Below are 26778 nucleotides of genomic sequence, written 5' to 3'. Positions count from 1 at the left end.
CTAACATGTTGATATCCCCACCCGCAAGGTACATCATGAACATTGATGAATCATCGACCTAGCCTGATGCATCATTGGACGAGTTCCTGCGTCGGAATGGAAAGATCTGTGCCTGAGGTGTGCCTGGACCGTAGAATCACACGAGCCTTGAGACCGTCTGATGCTGGCAGTGGGATGGATGCACCTACGTCCTTACAAAGGGGCCCCGGAAAGGTGCATCATCGACATCATCGCTCGTCATAACCGAGCACCTCCAAAACGCCATGTCGCGCCACGGTCATATAACACCGCAAATCCACATTGCCGTCCAAGGGATGCAAAAGCACATAACCAACATAGGTGTTCACTGATTCTCGCAGCTGTACATTGGAAAGAACCGGAAAGAACCAAAAGAACCCCCAAAACACCTATACATCTCGTTTAAGAACCAACACCCAGTTGGCAACACACGATTAAAAACACACATAACCAATCATGTCATCATCAAGAGCTCTCCGCCTTCAATCGGCCCTCCGAAACCCCATCCTCCGCACCTCCGCACAGCTCGCACCCCGCCGGGGCTACGCCGTCAAGGAGCCCCCAGCACCAAACCCCATAAACCCGTCCGGTTCAGCACCGTCCCGCCCGACTCCGTCCCCATCAAACCCCAAGGTGGGAACCAAGCCAGATGAAATCAGCAACAGGCAAGCCTTCACTCTTTTCCGCCCTTCATCACAGCTTCAATTCACTCTTTGGTGTCCATACAACTAACGCGATCGGTCTCGTAGAAGTGCACTCTACCTCGTCCTCGGCGTCGCCGCAGCCCTGGGCGGCACCTTCGCCTTCCTGACCGGCGCCCCAGACCGCGCAGCAGGCGTCGCGGACTCCGTCACCCGCGGCGGCGGGCCGTCCATCACGCCCGGCCTGGGTCCCAAACCCTCGAGCGAGCGGAATCTGGAGAACACGACGGGACGGGATGCAAACCGGCAGACGGGGTTGGCGGGGATAAAGAGCAAGCAGACGGACCCGAACCAGCTGCAGGCGAGCAATTGAGTAAGACTCGCTTGACGGAAATGAAGATGACGTTGGGGTAGAAGGATACCTGTAATTGTACGCAAAGCAGACTTTCAATTGAAGTCACGTTAAGATTGTCTTCACAAGACATAGCTCCCGTCGCGGAGGTTCCCCCTGTGTACCGAAGTTACATCGAATACGTGTATTCACACCCAATCAACAATCCTCCCTCCCGTATATAGCTCTGCCGTGCTCCCCGGAATTCGTGTATGCATGGATCATGCGGGGAAGGATTACTACGAAGTCATTTCCGTTCCCCGTCCCGCTTCGTCGTCCCCCAATAAGGGTCTTCTGTGTACGTCTAATAATTTCCCAGACCACCAAACCCTGTCTTTCAACTCTATATAGAGTGCTCTAACTACGGCAGACTGCAAGAGGCACTCTGCTAAAACACTTTTTTCATATGTTAAAGCAGAAATCGTATTTTACAGTTACCCCACTACTTAGGATAGGGTCTAGACTAGTATAATAACCTATAAATAGGGGTTATAGAGATTTATAACTTAAGAAATACTTTAATTTCGTAATATATTAAACCGTACAGTAATATATAAAATTATATAATATCGTACCTTAACGTAAAAAATTTTCTTCTCTTTATAACTTTATTATAAAAATAACTACTACTTTTTACCCTCTTATAAATAAAAATTACTTTTTACTTAAGTTATTAAACTAATAACTCGCTTATAAATATTATAATATAGATTTATAATAACTTCTAGTCTCTATATAAGACGTTACTAAACTAATTAACCTTATAATACCTCTTCGTAAAGCTATTTTAAAACGATTAATTAATAATAATACTTATATAAGCTCTGCCCTTTTTATATAATAAGAACGTATAAATATATAAGCCTTAATATTAATAAAATCTCTTTTTATAAGCTTAAAAGAGCGAGAACGAAGTATTTAATAAACGAAAAAGGAACTAAAGTAATTATTAATAATTAATATTTTTATTATATTATATAACGTATCCTTTTTTAAGAACGAACTTAACGGTTTTTAAGTAACGACTTATATTAATATTTAAGTTATTAAGAAGTTTATTAAAAAAGTTTAGTTTAATCGCTTCTCGATATTTACTTTATATTAAGATATAATACGATCTATTATTTTATATTTTATAATAAACTAATAAATTCTTTTAATAGAGTAGATAGTATTTTTAATTAATATAAAGAATCCTTATAATATTTTAAAATACTATAAAGTAGTATACGAAGCTATAAATTTAAAAAGATTCTTTTTTAAAACTACGATCTTATATAAAAAAAATAATTATTAACTTTTTATTATTTTTAAACTAAAATTAAGTTACTAGTTATTAAACCTTAGTTAATAAAAAAGGGAAAAGGTCGTATAAAGCTAATTATAACTAAAACTTTAGGCAAAACGATATATAGAAATGTTCCGAAAATACGGCTTTTAATAGGTATTAGTATTAAACTAACGATAAAGATTAAAGAGGAATTATTAGTTAAGTAAGAAAAGAAGATTATTAAGAAGGAGGTAAAGGCTAAGAAAAAGGTTAAAAAGGATAAAAACGATAAGAAAAACGAGATTATAGTAGTTTAATAAAAAAATAAAGTTTATAATAATAAATAACTTAGTATATTATAAGGATAGAAATGAGCATTCTCGTTAATAAATAGTTTAAAATAAACTATAATTATATTTATAATTCCTCTTCGTCCTTAGTATTACTCGTAATTATAAAGCTATTTAATACTCTAAGATTAATTCTAAAGTTTTCTAATCTCTATTTAACTTATATAATACCGCTTTATAATTTATTAAGTAAAATAACTTCTAGTTAGAGCTTATTACGTATATATTACTTTAGACGAATATAAAGATATTAATACGCTTTAAAATAAAAATAATTAGCCTCGCTAAACTTCGTACTTTTAGCTAATATAGTTAGGGAGCCCTTAATAATTAAAATATAAATTTATAAAATAGCTTAAGGAAGATATACGTCTAGATTATTATTATTCTAAATAGTATTTAATGGTTATTAAACTTAGTCTTAGTTAATTAGCTATATAAAGTTTTATACGGTTCGTAATATAAGTTAATAATATAATTATTATAACTAACTAAAAATAACGTAAGGGCGACCTTTTTAATAACGAATTCGATAAGAGTTCTAAATTTATATAAAGTTAATAAAATTAGAACGAATTAGTAATATATACGTAAATAGAAATATAATCTAGTTAGAGAGTATATTTATATAAAATAGCCCTTAGAACTTAAGTAGTTAGAAGTATTTTTATAAACGTAAGTATACTTATATATACTAAAATATATATTACTTACTCGTTAATATACTAATCTATTTTAATAAAGACGATTTTACTAACTCTTAATCTTAATATTATAAATACTTTTACTAAAGATTTAATAATTACGGAATATAATTAGACTTTTTATTATTAAACGGTATTATAAAAAGTAATAATAAATACTAGATATAAAAACGGTTTTTTTCTCTCGGTTTAAATAAACTTATAATAATATAAATCCCCGTTATTAAATAACGATAAGATATTATATAAGTATATTCCGGGACGTATAGGTAGAAACCCTTATATAGAACTATATAATAAACTATAAATAAGTATTAATATTAGTATAGATTTTAAATTTAAATAGTAGAAGCTTATCGTACGTATTTAAAAACTAAATATAATTTAGTCTAGGAGTCGTAAACCCTTTATAACGGTACCTTATCTTACTTAACCGATTTTAAACTTATTATAAAAAGGTTTTATAATATATAAAGTATAGTTTATTTTGGCTAATAATATAAGCTTATTAGCGAACTTATATATAAAGATACTCTTTACTATACCTTTTAGTATAATAAGTAACCTTTAATATACTAAAAAAGAACTTTTTTAATTATTATCGTATAATTACGAGCTATTTTAGTATTTATTATTATTAAAGCTAATTCTATTAACGAAGTATTAATAATCTTATAGCTGTAATTATAAATCCTTTAGACTAGAGTTAAAAAAGGATATTTTTATTATTTAAGTATTATTAGAAAAATAATTTTTAGATACGAATTAATAAATCCTTAGAAAAGACCGTATGCTCTTTTTGTTATAAGTCCTATTTCGTAAGTTAACGTTCGAAAGTTCGCTTTATAATTCTAGTATTAGAAACTATAAAAATATATATAATAATTATATTATAGGTCTAATTACTCTCTAACTTTATAATAATTATTATTTAATATAATAAAAAATTAATATGCGGTCGTACTATTCTAAAAAAGTAGTAATATATAAAGTAAGAAACTAAGAAAGAAATTTTAAATAAGAGGTAAATATTTATATATAATTATAGCGATATATAGGGGTATCTTTTTATTTATAAGGTTTTATAAGTATATATATAAAAATATAGAGGCTTATAGGGATTTATAACGCTAAAAAGGATAGAAAAGTATATAACGATAATATATGATAAATAAAAGTTTTATAATTTTATTAGAAACGTTAAACTTTAGAAGGAGCTTTTATATAGTTAGTTACGGCCTTTTACGGGCTAAACTAAGTCCGTATATTCTAGCTTATAATTAATAAGTACCCTACGACTTTATAAGGGCCTTATTACCCGGGTATTAAGCCTAACTATGCTATATTCTAATATATACTTATATAAACTCCTATACTATACCGTATAAGAATATTAAATTAATTACTTTTTACTTAGAGTTTATATAAGTTAATAACGCTCTTTATAATCCTATATATTATTATATATACCCTTTTTATTATTTTTAGCTTACTTAGCTACCTATTTAAGGGCTTCTATTATTAAACGGAGGTATATAATAAGGATAGTACTTAGAAACTTAAGTAGAGCGCCGATACGGACTTTACTATAGCCCTTATAATTATAATTATGTTTAATAACCTTAGTAAGCGTATTATAAACTAGTACGAACCGTTAGTAAACTATAAATAGATATAAAGTAGTATAGGGTAACGTATAAGTAATAACGAGAGGCGTAATGAGCGTATATTTATATATAGTAAATATATAGTTATAACTAAAATAGCCCTTATTTATAAAAATAACGTAATTAGTAAAAATGTTTTTACTAGCTTTATAACGGGTGCATAACTCGGTACTAGTCTTAGTATTACTATATATAGTTATTTAAATAATATTAATAATTTAAATACGAGTTATAGCAATATCTAGGGGTATATAATAGCTATTCTTAGTAATCTTAAAGTTAAGCTTAATTTAATACTAGGGCTAGATTATACGGGTTAGTATAGTAATATTAAATAGTATAGGGTAGTATATACTAACTTATATAATATTAAAGTTATAAATTTAATAAAAAGTCTTTAAAAGGGAAAATAAAGAGCTTATAAATAATATAAGAATCCGTATAATAAAGAAGCTATTATATAGAGGTATATGTATTAATAAAGAGGTAAGAGGTTATTTTATAGGACGTAAAGTCGTTAGGGTATTACGTAAGTTAGTATACGGGGACCGTTAGGAGCTATATATCCTTAATATAGGCCGGAACGTTATATTAAGCGCTTATTATAAGTATTATACGGCGTATGCGATTATTAAAAAAGGGAGTATCCTATATAAAATTATTAGTATATATACGTAAATAGTTAATACTAAAGAAAAAAGTAAATAAAAAGAATTGAATTATAAATAGGTATATATACGTAATTATACTTATAATTGCGCGTATATTAGCTTAAGAAAAAGCATAATTATTAATTAGTAAAAATTATACTAGTAATTATATATAAAATTACCTAATTATAGCTAATTAATATTTCTAATTAGTAAATTGCGAATATTATACTTATAATTGCGTATATAATTAGGTAATAGTAATAAAAGTAAAGTAGAAAAGGGTATAAAGTATAATAAAGCAAAATATAATTACTAATAAGTAACTATAGGGGCATAGGTAAATTACTTACCTTACTTAAGGAATATTAGGTTAGTTAAGAAGAAAGAGAAATTAATTAATAATAGAAATTAGTAAGGAGGATATGCTTCCTAGCTGCCCCACTTTTATTAAGCGGCATAACCGCCCTTACGTAACTACTACTACTTATGGTTATAAGTAATTCCTTATAATAATATACGGGATTTATTATAATATTTATTTATATGTATAAGAAAGTCGCGCTATTGATGCCTAAAATTTACGGTAGCCATAGGTCTATTAGAAAGAACGGTTTTGGCGGAGTGCCTCTTGCAGTCTGCCGTACCAACCTACGCATCGCACTAACCCGTCAGCGACTCTGAATCCGAGCAGTGCGATGCGCGCGATGCGGAGGTTGGATTCGGGGACTATCAACATCCCGCCGAACCACGTCCTGGATCAAAAGGTTGGTTGCATTGCTGCCCGGTTGTGCATATGTTCCTGCTGATACAGCATTGGCATACAATAAGTAGCAGACACCCAGCCAGTCAACTTGTCTTCCCGCGTCGTCGTACGCTCCCGTCGTTCTCGGTATCGGATTCTCTTTGCGATGCAGGTCGGATATCGATGCTTCATGCTCAGAGGCATTCAGTCTCCTTCACTTCACTTGTCAAAGTCCACCAAAACCGAGAACCTAACTGAATCCATAGCTCGTGTATATAATGTCAATAAAAACTACTTGCACTCATCTTGCTCTTCTCGAGTTCGCTCTTTTTGAACCTGCTCTTCTTGAACCCTATGCCCGTGAAAGAACTCGTCAAACACCCGTACATCGCCAACTCTCACCCAACAGAAACCATGTCCACAGACTACACCTCAAAAACAGTCCTCATCACAGGCGCAGCCTCGGGCCTAGGCCTCTCCCTAACCCGCCACTTCCTCGCCGCAAACGCGACAGTCCTAGCCCTCGACATCTCCGACGCCTCCCTCGCCTCTCTCCCCTCCAAATTCGACGACGCCCCGGATCTCCGTGCTCGTCTGCGCCCCGTGAAAGCAGACATCACCGACCCGGCCTCCGTCTCCGCCGCAATCTCTTCTTGGATTGACGGGGGAGAAGACAGTGCGGTAGACAAAGGTAAACGACGCCTCGACGTCCTCGTCAACAACGCCGGCATCTCGGACCTGATGCACCCCATGGCCGACTGTCCCATAGCCATGTGGGACCGCCAGATCCTTGTCAACATGACGGGCAGCTTCGTCACCTCGCAGCGCGCGATCCAGCAGTTCCTGAAGCAGGAGCCCGTGGACGGGCAGAGGGGCGTGATTTTGAATGTTATTAGTGCCGCGGGGGTTCACGGCGCGAGAGCAGGTGAGTTCGAGCCATCCTTCAAATCTCATCATCATCTCATTTCATCTCCTCTTATGTCATTCTATCTCACCCCAACCACCATATGATCATTGAAAGGGGGCGAAAAATTCACCTTCTGAAAGAAACGGATCACGAGACAATATGGGAATCTGCATGAAACAGAATCTTGAGCTGACCACCAAAACCACCACAAAGGCGTCGCGTACACGGCCTCCAAACACGGCACAGTCGGCCTGACGCGAAGCACAGCAGCCTTTTACGGCCCAAAGGGCATCCGGTGCCTGGCCATCATGCCCGGTCCCATGATGACGAACATGGCCAGGGATGAGGAACACATCAAAGAGTTCCACCCCGAAGGCATCGCCATGGGTAAGACACCATCTCCCAGCGAGCACTCGTATACTACCATGTGTCTGATTGCTAACGAAACCTCGCCCATCAGTGGTGTCGACTTTCAACACCTGCCAAGGTGATCCTGCCAAGGGCGGTTGGGATTTAGGATGGTCGCCGCTGGATCAGGTATCAAAGACTGTGGTGAGCTTGTGTTCTGGTGGGATGAACACCATCAACGGCGCGCTTGTGCCGACTGACATGGGTTGGACGTCGCTTTAAACTTGGCTGGGTTAAATGAGATGTACGAATTGCGACGTCCAAACCATTGAGCACTTGCACAAGTTCCACAATGTAGAGTGCGCAATGATTCACGTCGAATAGGTAGGCAAGAATATTATAGGATACTGATTGAAACCATTGCAATTGAACTAAAGAAGAATTATTACTAAGGGACTGCATCATTAAGCTTCCGCCGTCTGTTGACCCAAACTGAATTCTCCATCCGGGTATAAGCCTTTTCGTTTGCCGTCAACTCATCATTTGGTCCATTTCTGACACAAAAGAAAAGAATTAAGGTCTACACTTAGTATCCACTGACGTGAGCAGGGGTTGAAAGAGTGTTGACGGTGCCGTTAAGACCGCCGTTGGGGTGGGCGTCATAGCTGGAGGTAGGGTAACCGGAAGTCGGGTAGTCGGAAGTGGGGATGGTGTTCAAGTCACCACCGTTGACCTGGCCGGGAGCGTGAGGAGCATACTGGCCCTGCTGGGTGGGAAGGCCATGCTTCTTGCGCTCGATGCGAGGAGCATCGGGGATGTCGGTAGACTTGTTTGCCTTACCAATGGCGAAGACAGGGCTCTCCCAACGCTCACCCTTACGAGCCAGCTCCTTGTACTCAGTGGCCTTGGAGCTGATACCTCCAGGCAGGTGAATGTTGGGGAAGATGGAATCCTCCTTGGTAATGGCGTAGTTGACCTTCTTGTCGGCAGTAACCTCGTCCGCCTTCTGCTTGGCCTGGAGAGCGCGCTTCTGCATAGCGGTGGCATACCGGTTGTAGATATTGGGAGTGTTCTCGGGGTTAGAGCGAGCCTCATCAAGGGCACGATCAGCTTCCTGCTTGACCTGGTACATGATGCTGTCGAGCTGAGTGGCCTGGTCCTTGATGGCCTTCTCGACAGCCTTCTGAAGAGCAGGGCGAAGGACCTTGAGCATGATGGGCTTGAAGAGACCAAATAGAAGCTTGTGCTTAGACTGCTTCAGCTTGATGCTCATGTGCTTGATGTCAACATCAACCTTGTCAACCTTGAAGAAGTTCTGTCTGTCATTCTTATCGGCAGAGGAGAGCTTCATCTTGAAAGAGAAGCCATCGCCAGCGAGAAGAATATCGGCGACACCAGTGTCGGTGATAGATGGGAAGCCCTGCTTGCGCTTGACGTGGTAGCTGACGTCGCGAAGATCAAGCTGGACACCAGCAACCTTCACCTCAAAGGATTGCTTGTGCTTGTTGGCGATCTTCTTGCGTCCCCAAAGGAAGTAGTTCTCGCTGTTAATCTCGAGAACGTTAGGCATGAAGTTGTCAGACTCGAGGACAAGGTTCTCAATGACAGCATCGAACTGAGGGTCGCTGTACTCGAGGCGCGGGACCGGGATATAGGCAACGTTCTCAAAGATGCCGGGAATGATGACCTCCGAGAGATCCTTCAGCAAGTGAGGCTTAAAGGTAGGCTTGCCGTTCTCGTCATTGCCCAGATCGGTGAAGAGCTTCTGGACGGCCAAGCCGAAGCGCTTGTTGAGAGGGTCCTGATCAAACTGGTCAATCAAGAACTTGATCTCGTCAAAGACACGGTCGGTGTGAGCGCGGTATTTCTCGCGAAGCAAGTAACGACCATGGTCGTACAAGTGGTTCCATTCCTGGTTGGAGTCCTCGTCCAGAATGTATCCCTGCTCGAGAAGGCAGCGGCGGACGTAGCGGTCCATAGCCTTGAACCAGTCCTTCAGCTCACGATCGTTGTCAGCATCGCGGTAGATCTGGTTGATCGACTCGAAGAAGTCTTCGGTCGAGGTGCCGTTGGCGAAGCGCTCGATCAGCGTCTTGAGATCAGACTCGGCCTGAGCGAGACCGGCACGGGTGTCCTTGACGGTACCAGTTCCACCCTGTGCCAAAGTGCGGGAGTGCCCGGCGTACTCCTCGGCGAGGTTGAGAAGAGTCTCAATGGCCTGGGAATAATCGGGGTGCTGCTGACACTCAAGCACCATCTTCTTCAAACGCCAGATGGTCTGGTCCTTGCGCTCCTGGGGCATCTTCTTGTTGAAGTACTCCTTGGAACGACGAAGGTACTCCTCCTTGCGCTGACGTGCCTGCTCCTTGGTCTCGCCATCGACGTTCTCGTTGTACTTCTTCTGAATGACATCGCGGGCAGCGTTGATGCCGCCCTGGGCATTCACACCCGAGTTGGTACCTTGCTGCTGATCGCGAGCGGCAGTCGCGGCCAGGTCATGGGGGTTCTGCGATCCGTTGGGGTGAGCGGCCTGAGTGCCTGCAGCAAGGACCTCCCGAGCATCATCGGCAGGAGAGCCCTTGTAGACACCCTGAGCCTGCTTCTTGAAGTTCTCCTTGGAAAAGTCGGGGGCATCGTGCCAAGTGTTGTCCTCAGCAGGGCGGTCAATGTCCTGAAGGGCTTCGCCGGAGGGACGGACACGCTGGGCAGCGTTGGTAGCGGCATCGCCAGCCATGTCCCGGATAAGGACGGTGGCATCCTTGACTAATATATAATGTTAGATTGTGACCAATTGGGCAGACATCGTTGTTTGACTCACGAAGCTTGCGGAACTGTCCGTTGGTGATGAGCAAAGTTCCAAGGGTCCGCAGACCCTCTAGCGCCTTGTCGCCATGCTGCTGAGCGACCTCCTTGTTGACGGGAGCGCCAGGAACGTCCACAGCCTTGGGGTCGAATTGCTCAGTCTGCCAGATGAAGTCTTGAATCAGGTTGCCCTGGTTCTTGGACAACAGAAGGTTCTTGGCTTGGATGACAACTTCGCGCGCATCGGCAATCAGTGCGCGGCCTTCGGGGGAGAGCTTCTCGGGAGGGTTTGAGAGAGCCTTGGAGGCCAGGAAACTGTTCAGGGCAACATCGATTTGGTCATTCTGTTGCGAGGGACCACGTCAGTATCATGCAATGATGTAGGGTTGCGGGTCTGGGATCAGCCAGGCGGGGGCCGCGTGGGTCCTTGCCGCCATGCCGGCATCGACGTACCGAAGGAACCTTGCCAGCCTGGAAAGCGGAGAGGATGCCGTAGAGCTGAAGCTTGCGGTTGACGTCGGCCTCCTTCTGCTTGAGATCCGTCGGCTTGTTGACGTTTGCTGACATGATGAGGGTATCGTAGCTATCGCGCAATGAAGACTGCTTGTTGAAATCTGTTTTTGGGTACGGTGTTGAGATGAGGTAGGGTGATTATCGGTAATGGCGTACAGGACAAAAAAGGGAATTCGTAGTATTGGGTATTTCGGAGGGGGGTATCACAGGGAAATTGGGTATAATGAGAATCGCCAAGATTGTGTTCCTGTTCAAAAAATGGTGAATCAGGAAGAGGTATCGTATCGATGAGGAAGAAGAGGAAGAGGTCTGTAAGAAGGGGGCACTGTAGGCGAGGAGGTGTTTATACCTTCTTTCTGGCGTCGTGTGTCCAGGGAACAGAACCTGGTAAGAATTGATAAAAAAAAAAACCTGCGTCAGAATGAAACTGGGCCAACGAATATTTGGAAGGGAGGCGGCAAAGCAACGCGCGTGGCAGGCGTTCGTCCACCTCACTACGGTGATTTAGCCAGCAGGAGGCGGGCCCGGTACTTTCCAATTAGGAGAAGGCAGGTGCAGGTGCAGTGGGAGCTTGGTCCTTCCAGCCCGGTTCACAATGGTTCCTTCCTCCCCTTGGATGAGTTGTGTGTCTACGGATAACCGCTACAAGGTACCTGCCCTGCGTGCCTTCCGTGGCCCTGCTAGCAAAGATTGGTGTTTGTGGGTGCCCCAGGTGGTCCTGTCTGGTCTGGTCGTGGAACTCGGCGATGGTGACGGTGACGTGAAGGAAGGGGGCAGGAATTTGATGCACTACGTCATCGGCCATTTTGGCAGGTAGGTGCGTGCTGTGATCGTGGGTGGAGGGAGGCAGGCAGGTACCTTCCCGCACCCGTCAGAACTTCAGACCAGGTGACTACCTGGGTACCTTCCTTGCCTGAGGACAATGTATCTTTTTCGCGTACGCACTGCCGATGAATACCTACAAAATCCTAGCAGAAAGAAGCGAGGGCAACCACAGCTGAACCTGCCTGCCCCTGCCTTGCTTACGAAGGTGCTTGCTTCAGAAATCCAGCCCCTATGCGTATGCCCCTGCTTCGCCTCGGCTGGGTCGAGTACCAAGCAATTGGAGCGCAAGATTGAGGTGACTGAGTTCCAGCTGGCGAAGCACTGGCATTTTTTAGCACGTCTCCTATTCGCATTAGTGGCCTGGGGAGATTCGCACCCACTTTCTTAGCGGTCCCACCTGGTGCGATTTGCGCAGTCTGGGTGACGGACAACATCTCGACATCGTTCATCGTCCATCGCAGAGCACAGCGAACATCGTCGATAGTTTTTTACCCTGTTCGATTCTCTCACCAAGCAACACACCACCAGCATCGACGCATTGGGTCTGGAGTGACTGGACAGTGGACACACCTCCGGCAACACGTCTCCGGGCTATCCTGTAGGTGATGCAGACTTTTGAAAAAAAAAAAATACGGTCTAGACTCCTGCCAACTTCCGCACCACACAGCCGCCGCTGTTCGCGACCGTCGGGCTCCTTTATTGTTGCAAAATGGTCCGATGTAGGATAGGCAGGTTGGTCGATTGGGAGCACGGCAAGTTGGCACATGTACAGTACGGAGTACAAGCGTCCGGGCGGCTGCTTCTCAGACAACCGTTTCCCAGCCTCCCCTCGTGATGGGATCTCTGTCGCACTACTCCGTACTCGGTACGGATATCAGATCACCTAGGAGAGTTTGGTGCTAGGCGCTGTCTGAAATTGTCAACGGTGGATAGCTCGACTATTCGGACGCTATTCAAGTCAATGCCTCGTATCACCATAGAGTCTCCCTGCTGTGTTCGGAAGTGGTAACTGTCTTTCTCCCAAGTCCCGATCCCCAGGATGCTATCCTCTGTCCCATTGTCATCTGCCCTATTCCCCCATCAGGTGCCATTCAGGCTAGATAGACAGCTGTCGAACAAACCGTCTGTCGAGCTCGTGAACCGCTAATTGGGCTCTGGCATCTTTGGACGACCTGACTTGATGATGTGCGCCAGGATATGACGGGATGCAGAAGGGATGTGCTGGGCGCTGCACTGCTGCGAGCTGCGTGCGCCGGTGTGGATGGCCCAAGGCCCTGTCCAATATCCCGTTGATTTGTTGTGTATCAAACACCACTCTGCCCACTTTGGGACTGGATCGAGATGACACGCTGCCTTGGGGGAGGCCATGAGGAGACTGCAGCGGTAGCGGTACATAGGCACATGAGATTTCCGACTGTTTCAGCAACCCATCGCAACTTCCAACAAGTTTGTATCCTCGATGTAAATGGCGTGGTGTTGGCCCATGTCGTCATGTCAACGAAAGCGCGGGTCTGGACGCGACAGGCATTCTCACGCTAACCGTCTCTCTCTTTCCGCGCTTGGGTTTTTGAACATGCAGCGGAAGGAGGTACAACGCTACAAAGCGACATGGGGAACCCGATGGTGCTTGATTGGCTCCACTTGAGCTCGGTTCTAGCCTTTCCCGTCCTCCTCCTTCCTTCTTTCCTGCCTCCCTCCCCATCCTTGCTCCTTCCCTGCCATTATCCATTGACCAACCAACAGAAAGACGACGGGAGGCAGGAGCCTGAGCCGGGAAAGAAACATGTCTCTGCCTCCCGCTGAACGATGGCCGCTGGTCAGTTTTTCACCGATGATTTGCTCAACGTCTCACCAGTTCTGGAGATTATTCCCTATGCATTCTCATCCTTTCCGCAAAATGTAACCGTCCTCCCAACCAGATGCATCCGGAGCATCCCAAGAGCTGCGCGAGGGCTGCAACATCAGCATGCTCTCTGCGTTTCAATCACACTCACTCAACCCCGGCCACACTCGATGATTTCTCCTTCACAGCCACAGAACGTCTAGGCCTTTACAATCTGGCACTCCTCAATACCTACTTGCTCAATTCGCCAAATACGCCACACTCCCCATTCATCAAACAATACGCGCCAAGGCCGGGATCATCACGGCATTCGGAATAAACTGATGCAAGGATCTGGCAGGTGCCGCGTCCCAGGACTCCAGTCTCCAGGCTCTCTCCAATGCTCCATCAACCTAACCTAACCCGACCTTGAACCCATGGCATTCTGCATTCTGCATTGCCAATCATTGGCACATTGGCAGCGGCATCGCAACCCGTTCAAGCCTTGCTCAGACGACGTCGCCCAACGATCACCTCCCCTTCTGTCACTTTATTGCTGTCAAATGCTCCCAATTCGTCACGCGGTGGATGCCGCTACGGGCCACTGACACGTAATCGCCTAGTCTAGACGTGTTCAAGCCCTGTCGAGTCCAGGTTTGTCAATGACAAGTCTGTGAGCTCTCAGGTGCTTGTCCAGCTGTCCCCCATCTCCCCATCTCACTTCTATCAAGATCTGGTCTCTTGTCATGATTCTCTTTTGGCATCCACGCATCCCATTGATGCGCGCCATCATCTTCTTCCCTAGTGGCCTACCTAGCACGCTACACATGGCATAGCGTCTTCCTCTATCTTTTTTCTTCATACTTCTCCTTCTCCTTCTCCTTCTTAGAATCGCGATCGACCGGCAAACAGTCAAACACACACCACCCACCAGCGGCCAGCCCCCAAAAAAGCACCAGCCTGCAATCCATGACGTCAAGGCCCGGTCATTAGTGCGATGCACCTCACAGATACCTCAGCTCCCTGTGACGCCATTCTTCTGTCTTTCGGCACGCCACTGCATCACCAAACCATGAACTCATTTCCTTCGGCCTGCAATCTCCCTTCTAACGTTCGAGCGGCCCGAAGCCTCTACATTACGGCCGCTTTGCTTTTGTCTGCCCTGTTCCAAGGTTCATGAACTGTCACCAGACTCAGGATTTGGCATCAAGTGAAGCAATCTTTTACAGACCACCACATCTCCATTGCCATCCCTGTCATTACCCCCATTTTGATTTACACGGCTGATGGCCCCACGAACTCACAAGGATACCTTGCCAAGCCTTATTTATTCTCAATGTGATGGATGCATGGGCCCCGGAGCACCTCCTCCTGACAGCCGTCCCCCGAGATCTACTTCGATCTCATTCATCTGACTACACTGATGTGGCGCAGTATTTCTCACACAGTGTGAGGCTATCTACACCCTTGCTCCGCATCACTTTGCATGTCGGTCTGATAGAACCTCTTGCATGATTGTCAGAATGTTGGTTTGTCTACGAACTTCTACCCTATCCACGCCTTCTGTCCACGCAAGACTTGACCTACCTTTCCCTATGAGACTGGCCAACGAGCTGGGAATGGACACGCTCAATCCAATCTATACTTCTCTGCCGCATCATCTCCTCGCAGGCTATCTTCAATGCTTGGAAAGAGGCATCGACCCCTCCTTGAAAATTCATCACGGGTTCTAGTGATTCGGAGACATGTCTCTTCGCCCATTCCTGCAATGTCAGTAGTACTCGCTCTGTACGAATGGGCAAAGCCTCAAGCACATTCACCTGCATGGGATCAATGGCATCAGTCACTCCGTGGAGTTGCATCGCCCAATCCAATGCCACGGGCAGGTTTCGCAGCGGCGCTGGTATCAAGACCGCATCCTCCCAACCCATGATGCTTGCCAATTTCCGGTTTCCGTTGAAGAGAATGTTACCTGGGTGAGGATCAGGATGGACTAAACTCACAGGCCAGCCATCCACGCTGCCACCAGTACTTTCGACTTGAATCGGATTGGGGACACTGAACCTAACACGGCTTGTCATTGCCCGGGCTATCTCTCGCAACTTCCCTATACGCACTTTGATTTCGGGATGGCTTCTGAATTCGGGCTCCCAGACCGAAGTGTAGGCATCAATGTAATCTTCGATGTATCTGAAAGGCCCGTTGTTCCGCACTTGCCAGTATCTGTCACGGCTGTAGAAGTGAGGGTGGACTATCGGTCCGGTGAAGAACTCTTTTTTTGACCAATCGATGCGAAGACTCCCAATGCTCACCTGGTTCTTGGGGATGGTCGGTAGAGAGCTCTGCAACTTCGAAAGAACCAGCTGCACTTCCCTCGCAATGGCCTTCGTGTCCTCGTCGCTCAGGGACGGCATCGTCTCGGGCGATATGTCCCCGAACCCTTCCAACCCGGTATCCTGCTTAGCCATGTTTAGGTCGTGCGCCGCGAGGATGTAGTTCTCCTCGAAGGCACTGAGCAAAGGGAACCCGGTACGCACCTCCATAATCATCCACTCCAACCCGAGCGGGTTCCTACCGATGGAGTCAAACACGAGGATCTGAGGAACCACGGCCGGGGATACTTGCCTAGCAAACACCATCGCCGCAACCTCGGCTTCGAGCTTCTCGTGGGGGCACACGGGCAGGCTGAGCTTGAGGATGACCTGTCGCGGGAGCGGCGGCGACTTACCCTGGCCGACGGGCCTGGAAGTGGGCTCAAACTCGACAAAGTAGAACGCGTTTGTCGCGCCGCAGCTCATCCGCGTGACGATGCCGATGAAGGGGAACTCGTAGACGTCACTTTGGGTATACCACTCCAGCATCTTCGAGACGTGCTCGCCCGTCGGGATACAGGCGCCCTTCCAGCGGGCGTCGTACTCCCCGCCCGGACGCGCCGTCCACCGGACAAACTTATCGCGGATGTGCTTCACGGACCCCGGGTTCGTGGATCGTCCGCCGCCTAGCGGGGCCATGGGATCTGGATCCGGGATGCGGTATGGGAGGTGGGGGATCGGTCTGTTTCTGCCGCTGCCGCCGGCGCCGCGGCGGGATAGGCTTCGGATGATGGGGACTAGGCTTGAGGAGGATTCGTTCTGGGGAGGGCGGAAGGAGGGAGAGGAAGGGGGGCCGCGGTCTGTGAGGTCTTTGAGACCTGTTGCGAGGCGGTTGGAGACGCGTCGGAGGAGCGGGGGAGGGGTTGTGTTGAAGAAGGATCGAGGGGGTTCTTCGGGGGAGGAGGGGGGGCTATCGGTGATGGATGCTTTTACCTTGCGGGTGAGCTTTTTGAGTTGGTCCATTGTGATATAAGTGTTTTATGTGAAGAGTATCCAGCGGCCTGGCTGTGCTTACTGCAGTGTGAACTTGAGGCGCAATAGAGGATTTGGAATGAAAGTACGATTTGTGTTTGGCATGATAATTCTGTGCGTCTAAGTCTCAATTTATCTACCTTGATATCGTACTAATAACTTTCTCCCGATGGCGGAATGAACTAAGGAGGTGAGTGTTTGCTGTTTTCCTCTCTTTGCAAGTATGTTGCCGAGCAGTTTGCTTGCCACAGGTCTCATTGAATCTGTCAAAGAAGCCAAAGTAAGAATAATTGGGACGATGGACAGCACATCAAAGTAGTTGAACCAGGGACAATGGGATTATACAATCCTTTCTCAATGCGGAGCAAAAGCTGTCCTTTATTCCGAGTGGTAAATATCTCAACATCACAAAGAAACCTCTCTGACAAAGCTCTCAGAAACCAACGTCCCAACTAAGCTCGCCCATCAGGCTCGCGTAGAGATCCGCGTGCGACTCTCCGCCTGGAGCATACACACAAGATGATCCCGGCTTTCCACGCGGGTTCGGCGCTTCTGAGCCGCCCAAGCCGCCTTGGTCGACGCTCGAGGACGTGATGATCTCCTCATCGTGGGTGTGAAGCTTGGCTCCCAGGACGGCTCCATCACAGCCCGTTTGATGGCGAGCCGCACACCTCGTCCTCGATCCTTCTCATCCAGCCCCTGTTTCTTCCGGCCCGATGCCCTCAGGTGGACCTCCAACCGCTTCGAGAACGCGACAGCGCGGATCTGGCACTCGAGGCTTCCCTCTCGGAAGATCTCTATCGCCGTGTTGAGAAGGCCGAACGCCACTGCCTGACTGGCCTCCACGGAATCCGCGTCGCGCGCGCGACTTGCTGCCTCTAGGTGGTGAGCCGTCAGCAGTTCCGTCGTAAAGTCAAAGGCGCGAGTAGTGACGGCCGCTTGCAGGCGGCCCGTAGTTGCCTTGCTCAGGCTGATATCTCGGGTGATCCTGCAGAGCTCGTCTGCCCGCTGTATGACGTCCGGGGCGTAGTTCTTCTTCGCAGACACGGTGCGCAGATAGTCCAGCTGCAACGAGATATCCTTTTCCGATAGCGCCCACGGAGCCGAGGATTCCCTGGACAGGAGCTCTTGGTACGCAGATTCGAGGACGTGTTTCTGCGGCGTGAACCGGCCTGGCCAGTGCCGCACGCAATGGGTCGTCATGTTCAGCACGACAGCGTGGTCGCCGCCCAGCAGGCTGGCGAGCACGTGGATGGCCTTCCAGTACGCCAGGCCGAGCGCGACTTTGAGATCAAGCGGTTCCGACTCGACGACGCCGATCAGCGACGCCGCGAAGACGGTGACAGCGTGGTGCGCGCCGACCGAGGGGGATCTGGCGAGGTAGGCGCCGAGGCTGTGGAGGAAGAGGCGCAGGCAGAGGTAGTCTCTCCGGCCTCCGATGCGGACTTGGAAGAGGGCGATGCAGATTTTCCAGAAGTAGACGAGGAATTTAGGGGTGCAGGTCTGAACCATTTGCTTTGTTGATGCCAGGACGTTGCCAAATACCGAGAGGAGTTCGCTGAATTGTGATGTCTCTGCCAGGGTGGCCATGCCACGGCACTTTTCGACGAGGGGTTCCCAGTCTTGTGAGGGTGGTGAACGAGGTGTCTTCGACACATGTTCTGTACGGCCGCTGCTGTTTGGTGCGATGAAGGAGATGGGCCGTACTGGGTCGACTGTCCAGCTTTTCTGGCCCGAGGCGAGAAGACCTTTGACGAGCTGATCTAGCGCGTGGAACATGCTCTCCTGGTGGAGATAGGTAGCGGGGGATAGTTCCCGTATTCTCTCGACTTCGGCTTGTCGTCTTGTGGTATTCAGAGAGACAAATGGAAACTGTGCAGAAGGGGAGGTGGAATTTGGTCTCAAGGACGTCAATGCCGATGCAGTACGTCGGCGCGTCGAGACGCCCTCCTGTTGGTGCTGCTGGCTGACGTTATTTTTCGAGAATTCCGGCCAGTCCTTGAATCTTCTCTCAATTGAGGACTTCCTGATGGGTTTCGTGAGCTACTCGTTCTTGCATCGAGTCAATTGAGCAACGTACCCGATCTCGATGTTGTGGATAGCAGCTAGTTCAAAGACTACTTTATCCAGGGTGTGGTTCTCCCTGATGTAGAGACGATTGAGGTAGTCTTTTCGAAGCTCATCCTATTTAGTATCAGAGTAGGATACTATTAGTATCCCTATTATAAGGTAGTTAGTTCGAACCGTAGTTAACGAAGAGATTAATTAAACTATCTAAATATCTACGTAGTAAGTATAAAAAGGAGGTTCTAACTATAGGTTAGGCTAGCTATAATAATTATAAATAGGGCCCTTAATTAGCCCCTATATAGTCGGTTATATATTACGGTTAAATTAGACTTTTAATTTAATACTAACTTTTTTTTTTTTTATTAATTTAACTACTATAGTTAGAGGTATAATTTAACCTCGGGCCCGTTTATTAAGTCGTTTCCTTTTCCTTTTTTTTTTTACTCTTTTTATATAACCTATCCCTCTATTCGTATAATAACTTTTTTACTATTTACGAATTACTCTAATCCCTTATTTAATATTACTTTTATAAAAACGTTTACGAGGTTATTTTTATTATTAATCTAACGGATCTTAAGTATTTTATACTTTTTATATAATTACCTAAGGGCTATAATATTAATTATAAGCCTCTTTTTTTTCGTCGTTCTTAATTTAACGAAGTATTTATATAGTAAATAGGAATTAGTATAAATAATTATTAGAATAAGTAAAAAGCTAATTCGATCGGTAATTTTTTTTAGTATTATTAAAATCGTATAAGAGAGGTTAATGCCGTTAACTATATTATAAACCTTTAATATTAGTATATTTCTTATTACCTACTTATTTTTAGTTAATGAGTAATAAATTATATTATTATATATAATAAATTCGCTCTTACTTATACTCTCGTTAATTAGGATAATAATATACCCTAATTACGAAATAAAGTCGTTATTATTTATAAATAACCTATTAATAAAAACGTAGAGCTTATTAGTTATAAGGTTAATTAGGTAGTAAACGAGACCTCGATTAAGATTCGTTTACTACTACTTAAGCTACTTATTAAGTACTTTAACGTCTCGTTTAGTTAGATTTATAGCCTATACTACCTTAGCGTAGTTAAAAGTTACCTCGGGTTAATAAATACTTATAATATATACCCCTCGTATAAGCTTAGTTTTATATTATTTTTTAATATTAGTTACGTTCGGATTAACGAGGTTAATTTTCTTATCCTACCCCTTTTATTAAAAAACGACGGTTTCTTTTTTAATTATAAAAATCCTATTATTAAATACTAAGAGGGTATTTATTATAAGGACCTCTTTTAGCTTCGTTATAAAGCCCGCTTTTTAAAGCTCCTTATCCTCTTTTTTTATAAAGTTAATATTAAATAAGCTTAATATATCGTTAGTTTATATTCTAACGATCCTAAATTAGTCGCTTTTATACTCTATAATTAATAAGTACGGGTCGTACGTAGAGGTAACTATTAATAATTAATTAATATAAAAATCGTAATAAGTAGCTTATTAATAAGTACTTAATTTTACGAGCTTATATAGTAGCTTAAGTACTTTAATAATCGTACTTTCTAGGTACTTACTAGCTATTTCTTTTAGTAAATAGGCTAGGATTTTCTTTATAAGCCCTATAGCTAATTAAGTATAGGCCTAGGTAATATTATAGCTCTAAATCTCGTATCCCTTCTTCCGTAACGATACTATTAATACTATTATTAATTATTAATTATAATATTATATAATAAGCGATTATATAAGTAGCGTCGCCTTTTTAACGTCGCTATACTTTTAAATTACGTATTTAGACTTCTTATATAACTAAGGTATTCCTTTCCCTTTAATCTTACGAACTATTTATAATTTAAATATATAGAGGTTTATATATTTTTCTAAGTTATATAAGATAAATCGATAAACCCCTTAATTATAAAGAGTATTTATTTCGATAAGATCTAATCCCTTATACGGCTTTTTAGTAGTTATAATTACGCCTTCTTTACGTAATTTAACTATTAGCTCAAAATCGGCTTTCTTTTTTACTATATAAAAAGTATTAATTACCTCGTTACTAATAATAAATTGCCGCGTTAAGGCTTACTACCGTAGTCTTTTATAATATCTTACTAGTAGTATTAATACCCTTTTAGCAATTTCCTTTTCCTCGTTATTTATTAATACTACTACGACGATTTTATTAAAAATAATTTCCTATGCCTTTACCGCGGGTTATATAGTTTCCCCTAGCTCTTTTTCTTTTTATAAATTAAAAATTACTTTATTAAAATTTATATAATATAGTTTAACTATTATAATTAATACTTTAAGTAACTAGTTACGATCCCTTATAACTATATAAAAGCGCTCATTAATAAAAATTAACTTATATAGCCTAGCCTATTATTAGGTAATTTCGTACTATATTTATATATCCGAATTTAATAGTATATTTAGATTATCCCCTATATCGGGCCTATTACGTATAGTAATTACTTTATTAACTTATTTTTTTATACTTACCTCGCGTAGTACTTATATTACTTTTTTAATTACTTAGGCTCGTTAGTTTATACTTAGTAATAGTAGCGAGGCTAAGGTCGTTTTTAAATATACTCTAAATACTAATAGCGTTAATATAAGTCCGTTAGGCCCCATAGTATCGTTATAGTATTTAAGTACTATTTAGAGGCATTCGTTATTAGTAGAATCTGGATTTTTTTTTTAATAATTCTAAACGCCCTTTTTAATTACTAATATACCCTTTTTTATTTTTTTAATATTATAGTGCGCTTTAATAAGTACGATTTTTAGTTATATACTATAGGCCGTTATATTATCCTTAAATTTTACTAATTTAAAGCTAGTACTAGCGTTAGTTCTAATACTGTCTAGCGGTCCTTAGTATATATCGATCTAGCTTTTTTATAAGGCTACCTATATTATTTTTACTTATAAATCCCGGAGGAATTACCCTACTTAGAAAGATATAATTACGTCGATTATATATAATACTAGCTAACTATTTAAATAGAAAATATCGACGACGATTTCCTAGTTAAAGTTAAGCTTATTACGTAATTTAAACTTAAATCTACGTAAGCTCTGCGTATTTATTTAATATTAATAATATACTTTCGTTAACTACTCTAGCGCCCCTATTTCGATATTATTATTATTTAATTACTTTAAGAGGTTATATAGCCTCGTAACTAATAGGTACCCGAATCTTTAGTATAGTTTTCTAAACTTACTTTTTATTAAGTAATTAATTAACTTCGTATTATTAATAAGCTTTATAAACGTATACCCCTATTATCGTTTAACTATTTTAAACTACTTATTACTAGAGATTTTATTCCTCGTATTATCAAATATAATACCTAGTTAATTTATATTTTTTAAATATAAGAGAAATAGGGTATTAATAAGTAAAATATAAAAAATTATTATTCCGAAATACATCTTTACTTCTATTATACTTAGGGCGATAATTTCTTTACTTAGGTTAAAACTAATTTTTATAATACTTATTATTAATATATTAAGCGTTATTAGCGCGATCTTTTATAGTACTTAGAATTGCCCTTTTTTTTTAGTTAACTATTACGATACCCTAGTATTTAGGATAATCTTATAGAAATTATCTAGGCCGTACTTTTTGCTCATATAGAATACTTATACGAGCTTAGTATTTGAGGGATCTAAGTAGTATAAAAAGGACCCCTCTAGCTACCCCTAAATTTATTTAGTACTATATTCCTTTTTTTTAAATATTAAAAAAGATAACGTCTTCTTTTGAATTATTAAAAAAATAGGCTTTGGTATTATTAAATTCGCCTTTTTAACTATTTCTATATTTATTATTTAAAGGACCTTCTCTTATTATTTATAAATAAAAGCCTACTTATTAAGAGCTTTTATTACCCTCTATTTATTTAGTCTTATATATTCTTTAGAGGCTAACGGGGTAAAAAAAGAGTAGTTAATATCGTCGATTTCGTTATAATCTAATTTATTAATATAGGGGGTAAGATCTTTTTTATCTTCCGAATCTCTTATAGAGGGTATATACTTTAAGCTACTATTTTAATTATTATTACTAAGCTCTATACCCCTAGATCTACTTTTATATATAATAAAGAATTAGTTAAATTAATAAAAGCTAGTTTTACTATTTACTACCCTCGACTTTTTATACTATTTATACGATTTAGTACGCTCTTTTTTAAAGTAGTTACTTAATTAATATCTATCTTTTTTATAAATATAATATTACCTCTTTTATTACCCTACTTATAAATTAAATCTCTACTTATTTAACGAATCTGGGCCTCTTTATTAACGATTACTATATCTAGCCTCTTTTCTTTTTTTATTATACGTTCGATCGACTTAATATTATTAATAAGGGCCGTCGTATACTTAGAAATAAGTTTAGTACGGCATTCTTACTTTAATATTAAAGCTAGATCTTAGCCTTAAGTAAAGCGTCTTATAGTTTTCGGGTGCCTAGTATAGGGTTATTTTTATTTTTAATATACGCTATATTACGGTATAAAAATATTTAACTTTCTACTTATTTATCCCCTTATTTAGCTAGGTTTTTATTAGCTTATTAATTTAATTAATAAGCTTTTTAAGGATTTTTATTCGCAATTTACCTTTTATTATCCTAGCTATAAATAAAAAAAAAATCGTTCGTAGCTTAGATAGGAGCTTTAGGTTCTTATTATAAATCTCGAAGCGGCTTCGGATTACGTTAATTATATTAAAAAAGTCGTTTTAATTAAGATTACGTACTACTTCGTAGTAATAATTAGAGGTTTTACTTATGAGTACGATATTAATTATTAAATAGTACTAGTATTCTCTAATTCTAACTTTTTTATAATAATTATAAAATATTATTAGGGTTTCTTATAAAACCTCATACTTCCCCCCAGAGTATAATTTCTTTTTTAGGAAGATCTTTTTAAGGTTTATAAATTACTTCGTATTTATTACTAGATTTTTAATATCTATATATAATCCCTACGTCGCTACGTATTATTAATAATTTTAAGTCGTTTACCTCTTTTTTTATTAACCGATCGGTACTAAATTTCGTATTAGTAATAATAACGAGTTATAAATTAAAATAAGTAGAATTATTAATTATCGTACTTTTAGTACTATATTTTACCCCGGTATATCCTTTTATAATAATAGATTTCTATTAGTAATTATAAAGAGGAAATCTAGGTCGTTTACCTTTTTTTTAAATTTATAAAAGCGATTATATACTTTATTAACCTATACTTAGTTCTATAATACGAATTCCTCCTCTATAATTATTATTATTAATATTTTATATAGCTCTCGTAATTATAGTTATATTAATAATACCCCTCGCTTATAGAGGAATTTATTAACTACTTTCGTAATTCCTAAGCTTATATTTATAAACTATTTATTTAGTTAATAACTAAGGTCGTTTATGATCTTATAAAATAGGGGTTACTTCTATAACCCCTTTTTCTCATAAACCTTAGTTAAATAGATTAATACCGTATTAATTTACTTATTATTAGGCTAATTCGTAATTCTATATATTTACGTCCCTTAATAATCCGGGTTAATATTTATTTATTTATAAGGGATTAGGATTTTATTTAAAATCGGGTTTCGTCCTCTTTTTTTTTACCCTAACTCGCTAAGGGTCGTACTCTAGCTTATACCCGTATTAGTAATTATTAGCGTATTTAATTTTAATAAGAATATATTTAATCTACGCGTTAGTTATAGTAAATCCGTACTTTTACTACTTAACGAATTTATTAGGGTTTAAAAAATTCTTATTTCTTCTTACTATCTTATTATTACTCTCGTTTTTATTATTTTTAGTAATTATTATTACTTTTTTAAATCGCTAACTATTATACTTACTAAGATCCTCCTTTTTATTTAATATAAAAAGGTAGGTTTTAATAGTTCTTTTTAATAATAATAATAATAGACGTTTATATTATTATAAAAAAATATAATAATTAGTTTCAGAATCTTTATTAATTATTAATTTCTGCTATCCTATATATTTCTAACCTCCTAAGCCTCATACTTTTTATAATTTCTAAATAGCTTTTTTCCCTAACCTACTTCTTTTAAGATAGTATTTTATAAAAATAGTTAAAAATAGACGCTAAGCGGCTCGTAAAGGAGCTATATAAGTTATTAAGAACTATATAGGCCGTTAAGTATAGTTAACGAAATTAAGCCCTCTTTTTTATAAGATCGTAGATTTTAAGGACTTATTAAAAATGCTTACTTATTACTTATACGTAGTAGGGTTAAATACTTTAGAGGTCTTATTTTTTATAGCCTCTTAGTACCCTATTTTATATTTTTTAAGTAGTCTTTTTTATAACTTAATTATAGTTAGGTAATTATTACTTACTAGCGATCCCTTTTATTACTTAGTTAATTTTTAATTATAGGCCGGCTACGGAAAAGTCGTTTAGTAAAAAAACCACTTAGGGTAATAGTAAAAGGCTAGTTATTTAAGCAGTTCTATTACTTAACGTAATTTAACGTAGTAGACGTCGACTTTTTATAAGTAATAAAAGGCTACGATTACTTAATTCCGTATAATATTTAAGAATCGCCTCTTTTTTTATTTACTTTTATAAGGTTAATTAATATAAATCTCTTATTCCGTATAGTATTAAGAAGTCGTCCCTTTTATATAGCGAAATACCTTACTAATTTATAATAGTAGAATTTAATTATTAATTAGTATTAATATCCTTATTATAGGGTAGTTAGTTCGAACCGTAGTTAACGAAGAGATTAATTAAACTATTTAAATATCTACGTAGTAGGTATAAAAAGGAGGTTCTAACTATAGGTTAGGCTGGTTATAATAATCGTAAATAGGGCCCCTAATTGGCCCCTGCGCAGTCGGCTGTATGCCGCGGTCGAATTAGACTTCTAATCTGATAGATACCTTCTTCGCGCTGCGAATTGTCTTTCGGGTTGCTGGCAGTTGCGATATAGGTAGTGGGGTGACAGTGTTTAGAATTGCTCGGTCTTCGCACATCGCCGTTGGCTCAACGTAGCTCATCTGCCGAGTATTTAGTGTTCCAGGGAAAGATACCAAAGCTTGGGAAACAACGTTATGGCATCCGATGCTGAAGATTGTTCATGGATAGTGGTCGATCCGCTCCTATCATGTAAACCAACGTTGATTTCAGAGGAGTCATCGAGCATCATGAAAGCAGAATAATCCATTTCGACTTCTTGAGGAATCATCTCTGATGAACCCCAAGCGTATGGATGCTCATGGTGCTGAGGACCTATAATGGCTGTCACATGGTCAAAGGCGTTTACATTGAGATCAGACAACCCCAAAGTGCCGATGTCGCTCTCAAAGTTTGCGTTAGAGAGAAGCATGTGGTTGGAAGATGCTTCCAAGGTAGCAGGTAGGTAACCCTCAGCATAGTTGCCGGACTGTAGAGGTGTTTCTGAGAAGACAGTCCCGTTCTGCGAGGGAATTGAGAGGGTATGGTCCGCATGCGCCCATGAATGGTGTTGGATGAGCGGATTCTCAGGTGCATGGTAGTAACGTTCCGAAGCCATGTCATGAGCCTCCGGTGGCTCGTCGCACGGCAAGGAGGGGAACGAGTCATTCGGTGCCCAATCCATGGTCATCAGGGGTAACGTAA

At 41.0% G+C, this 26778-nt stretch overlaps 6 protein-coding genes across 6 annotated transcripts; 2 read left to right on the top strand and 4 right to left on the bottom strand.

Annotated features, from left to right (window-relative positions):
- Nucleotides 1-474: 474 nt before the first annotated feature.
- CLUP02_02871 (uncharacterized protein) lies at nucleotides 475-1032 on the top strand (the record flags this gene model as incomplete). Its single annotated transcript, XM_049281899.1, has 2 exons — nucleotides 475-734; nucleotides 771-1032. 2 exons carry the CDS (start codon nucleotides 475-477, stop codon nucleotides 1030-1032), a joined length of 522 nt encoding a protein of 173 aa, XP_049139042.1.
- A 5818-nt stretch (nucleotides 1033-6850) lies between these two features.
- Nucleotides 6851-7973, top strand: CLUP02_02870 (bacilysin biosynthesis oxidoreductase bacC; the record flags this gene model as incomplete). Its single annotated transcript, XM_049281898.1, has 3 exons — nucleotides 6851-7361; nucleotides 7557-7730; nucleotides 7804-7973. 3 exons carry the CDS (start codon nucleotides 6851-6853, stop codon nucleotides 7971-7973), a joined length of 855 nt encoding a protein of 284 aa, XP_049139041.1.
- A 304-nt stretch (nucleotides 7974-8277) lies between these two features.
- CLUP02_02869 (uncharacterized protein) lies at nucleotides 8278-11811 on the bottom strand (the record flags this gene model as incomplete). Its single annotated transcript, XM_049281897.1, has 4 exons — nucleotides 8278-10454; nucleotides 10510-10837; nucleotides 10947-11076; nucleotides 11660-11811. The coding sequence occupies 4 exons, from the start codon at nucleotides 11809-11811 to the stop codon at nucleotides 8278-8280; spliced, it is 2787 nt and encodes a 928-aa protein (XP_049139040.1).
- Nucleotides 11812-15068: 3257 nt separating this feature from the next.
- CLUP02_02868 (uncharacterized protein) lies at nucleotides 15069-16988 on the bottom strand (the record flags this gene model as incomplete). Its single annotated transcript, XM_049281896.1, has 5 exons — nucleotides 15069-15159; nucleotides 15241-15416; nucleotides 15474-15625; nucleotides 15657-15717; nucleotides 15771-16988. 5 exons carry the CDS (start codon nucleotides 16986-16988, stop codon nucleotides 15069-15071), a joined length of 1698 nt encoding a protein of 565 aa, XP_049139039.1.
- A 474-nt stretch (nucleotides 16989-17462) lies between these two features.
- CLUP02_02867 (uncharacterized protein) lies at nucleotides 17463-18776 on the bottom strand (the record flags this gene model as incomplete). Its single annotated transcript, XM_049281895.1, has 1 exon — nucleotides 17463-18776. One exon carries the CDS (start codon nucleotides 18774-18776, stop codon nucleotides 17463-17465), a length of 1314 nt encoding a protein of 437 aa, XP_049139038.1.
- Nucleotides 18777-26188: 7412 nt separating this feature from the next.
- Nucleotides 26189-26692, bottom strand: CLUP02_02866 (uncharacterized protein; the record flags this gene model as incomplete). Its single annotated transcript, XM_049281894.1, has 1 exon — nucleotides 26189-26692. One exon carries the CDS (start codon nucleotides 26690-26692, stop codon nucleotides 26189-26191), a length of 504 nt encoding a protein of 167 aa, XP_049139037.1.
- Nucleotides 26693-26778: the final 86 nt, after the last annotated feature.

The sequence above is a fragment of the Colletotrichum lupini genome, chromosome 2, assembly GCF_023278565.1.
Source record: "Colletotrichum lupini chromosome 2, complete sequence".
NCBI lineage: Eukaryota > Fungi > Ascomycota > Sordariomycetes > Glomerellales > Glomerellaceae > Colletotrichum > Colletotrichum lupini.
This window is presented reverse-complemented; position numbering and strand designations above follow the sequence as displayed.